The sequence below is a fragment of the Procambarus clarkii genome, chromosome 22 (genome assembly GCF_040958095.1).
Source record: "Procambarus clarkii isolate CNS0578487 chromosome 22, FALCON_Pclarkii_2.0, whole genome shotgun sequence".
Taxonomy (NCBI): Eukaryota; Metazoa; Arthropoda; class Malacostraca; order Decapoda; family Cambaridae; genus Procambarus; species Procambarus clarkii.
This window is the reverse complement of record NC_091171.1, coordinates 42,555,015-42,558,039: the sequence shown is the minus strand read 5'-3', so window position 1 is coordinate 42,558,039 and position 3,025 is coordinate 42,555,015. Positions and strand designations below refer to the sequence as shown.

General features: G+C 50.0%; 1 protein-coding gene across 1 annotated transcript; it reads left to right on the top strand.

The window, feature by feature from the left end:
- The first annotated feature begins 282 nt into the window (after window positions 1–282).
- On the top strand, window positions 283–1,639 carry LOC138367549 (fap1 adhesin-like). The gene is made up of 3 exons (XM_069329244.1): window positions 283–348; window positions 490–1,022; window positions 1,243–1,639. Exons 1-3 carry the CDS (start codon window positions 283–285, stop codon window positions 1,637–1,639), a joined length of 996 nt encoding a protein of 331 aa, XP_069185345.1.
- Window positions 1,640–3,025: the final 1,386 nt, after the last annotated feature.

Here is a 3,025-nt window from a genome sequence, read left to right as displayed (position 1 = left end):
CCTGATGACGTTCGAACAGTGCTTCGCTGAAAACTTCGGTTCGAATCACACATATGTCAACACCCACGTACTACAAATACAAATAATTGGCAACAGAACCTAATTACCTAACGTGAGTTAGGTTAGGTGATTAACATCCTTTCCCAGGGTGCAGTATAGTAAACTGCACCCTGAGTATACCCTGAGTATAGTACACTGCAGTTTTCAATGTTCTCAATAAGATTTGATTGATTGATGAAGATTAAGCCACCCCAGAGGTGGCACGGGCATGAATAGCCCGTAATGGACAAGGTTGTTGCTTTAGATTCAGCTACTGGGAACCAAAAGGTCCAAGTAGCTCGGGATATGGTGAGCCCGTAGTGGACTTTAGCGGCACAGGAGCGGGACTGTAACTGGATGAACAAGGTTCTAAGAGCTTGCGATAATACGTCTGACGGAGCGTCTCACTTGGCCTAAATAATTAGACGTTGTTGTCATTATGCTCCCAAGGGACTCTCCGAGGGACTCTCCGAGGGACTCTCCGAGGGACTCTCCGAGGGACTTTCCAAGGGACTCTCCGAGGGACTCTCCGAGGGACTCTCAAATGGACTCTCCAAGGGACTCTCAAAGGGACTCTCCGAGGGACTCTCAAAGGGACTCTCCGAGGGACTCTCCAAGGGACTTTCCGAGGGACTCTCCGAGGGACTCTCCGAGGGACTTTCCAAGGGACTCTCCGAGGGACTCTCCGAGGGACTCTCCGAGGGACTCTCCGAGGGACTTTCCAAGGGACTCTCCGAGGGACTTTCCAAGGGACTCTCCGAGGGACTCTCCGAGGGACTTTCCAAGGGACTCTCCGAGGGACTCTCCGAGGGACTTTCCAAGGGACTCTCCGAGGGACTTTCCGAGGGACTCTCCGAGGGACTTTCCGAGGGACTCTCCGAGGGACTCTCCAAGGAGCTCTCCGAGGGACTCTCCAAGGGACTCTCCAAGGGACTCTCCAAGGGACTCTCCGAGGGACTCTCCAAGCGACACTCCAAGGGACGGCGAAACCTCACATGAATGGTAAATTCTCATTGTTACTCCCCCCCCACCCCCACCCCCTCGAATTCCACAAGGTCTCTGCTTATACGAATTAATATGATTAGCTAATTTAACTTCATAATAAAATAATAATTTTACGGTTAATCGGACCTACTATATAGTATCTACTAATGAAGTCAGATTAACTGAGGTCATTAATTCGTATATGAACAGACTTTGAAGTGTTCGAGATCGGGGCAAGTCCCTGGCCGAGTCCCTGGCCGAGACCCTGGCCGAGACCCTGGCCGAGTCTCTGGCCGAAACCCTTGCCGAGTCCCTGGCCGAGTCCCTGGCCGAGACCCTGGCCGAGTCTCTGGCCGAAACCCTTGCCGAGTCCCTCGGCGAGTCCCTGGCCGAAACCCTGGCCGAGTCCCTGGCCGAAACCCTGGCCGAGTCCCTGGCCGAGTCCCTAGTACCAAGACAAGACCAAGACCAAGACCAAGACAAGACGAGTCCCAAGACTCTACACTGGGTCTTTCCTTCACTTTCCAATCTATCTCGAACACTGTCTCACTCAAGTCTTAGGTTCGAACCGCGCCTCTCCAAATGCTTCACCAACGTTGATAATGACAAAACATGAAAACAAAACCTCCATAGGCCTATATCTCTATACACAAATTAAGTATATCATACTAATTTATGCATGAGAAAATGCCAATTTAGAACAGACAGATTAACTGTTACAATGCGTCCCTGGCCGCGCCTCGGACGAGCACAGCCTTGACGACAAGTTGTGGCTAAGTAACACCCGGAGGGTTTAAGCCCACCTCAAGCACTTAATATATATATATATATATATATATATATATATATATATATATATATATATATATATATATATATATATATATATATATATATATATATATATATATATATATATATATATATATGTTACGAACCCGGATCCAGCGTCCGTGCCTGGAGCAGTGACAAACACGCCATCTGTGGGTCAGCTCCCGAAACCCCCGCCAAACGAACGACGACACCTAGTGAGGACAGCGTGTACTGGCCTCGAGGACCAGTTTCCAGTCTGGTTCAGCGCTCAACACCGCCGCTCCTGACCTCTGGTGAGGTGGTGCTCCGACGACAGCGCCATCTAGGGAGTGGATATGTCGGGCGTTTGTATCTGAGCCTGTGAGTGTGGTGTATTAGTGTCCCGGTTATTAATGACGTGTCTGCTTACAGAGCCGACCTGGGACCACTGAGTTGAAGGTGGAGTCAGTCTACCCGAGGCAGCCAGTCTCCATACAGTGAAGTTTGCTGCAGCTGTCGTGACGTCGTCCCCCCGGAAGAACACTGTGGTGTGTTAAGCCTGCCAGTGGAGTGGCAGTGAAAGGATTTACCCGGGACCGACGGTTGGAGACGATAATCCACTGGGGTATTGAGGACAGGAGGGTGATTGGTGATATCACACGAGACTCCTGTCTAGGGCGTACCCCTTTTATCGTGCGTGGAGTGGCCGTACCAGCCTTGTTGGCTCAGTACCTGCCAGCAGACCTGCTGGACGTGTGGTTGACGGCCTCCACGACGGTGCCCCCAGTGGACCTGTGTTGTGGCTGACCTGTGGCCAGGGTAGACTCGGCGTTCTCAGTGGACACGTCTTGAGGCCACGAAGAAAGCACCAAGGAATCGGCACCGGAAGTGGTGTGGCACCAGAGTCTTCAGCAGAAGACTACAGTGAATAAGCCCCTTGCATAGTATTAATACCCCTCCCCCTGTGTACTCCTTTTATATCTTATATATTTATTGGTGGTGGTCAATATATTATATTAAGTTTTTGCCTTTATTTCCCTTCCCCTTTTAGTTACTTGCGTCACGGATCGCATCCCTTGATAGCCTCTACTGGCTTGGGGCCGGATATATATCTTCCTCTAACTACACCAGAGTAAGAACCCCGTTGCGTCCCGCCAGGGCCGTAACAATATATATATATATATATATATATGACAATGTCAATGTATAT

Excerpts from the sequence above, each read along its gene's own strand:
- LOC138367549 (XM_069329244.1), top strand. The coding sequence starts at position 283 with ATGGACAAGGTTGTTGCTTTAGATTCAGCTACTGGGAACCAAAAGGTC. Across the intron at positions 349-489 it reads TCCAAGTAGCTCGGGATATG|GGACTCTCCGAGGGACTCTC; the intron begins GTGAGCCCGTAG and ends TATGCTCCCAAG. Across the intron at positions 1,023-1,242 it reads AAGCGACACTCCAAGGGACG|TGTTCGAGATCGGGGCAAGT; the intron begins GCGAAACCTCAC and ends CAGACTTTGAAG.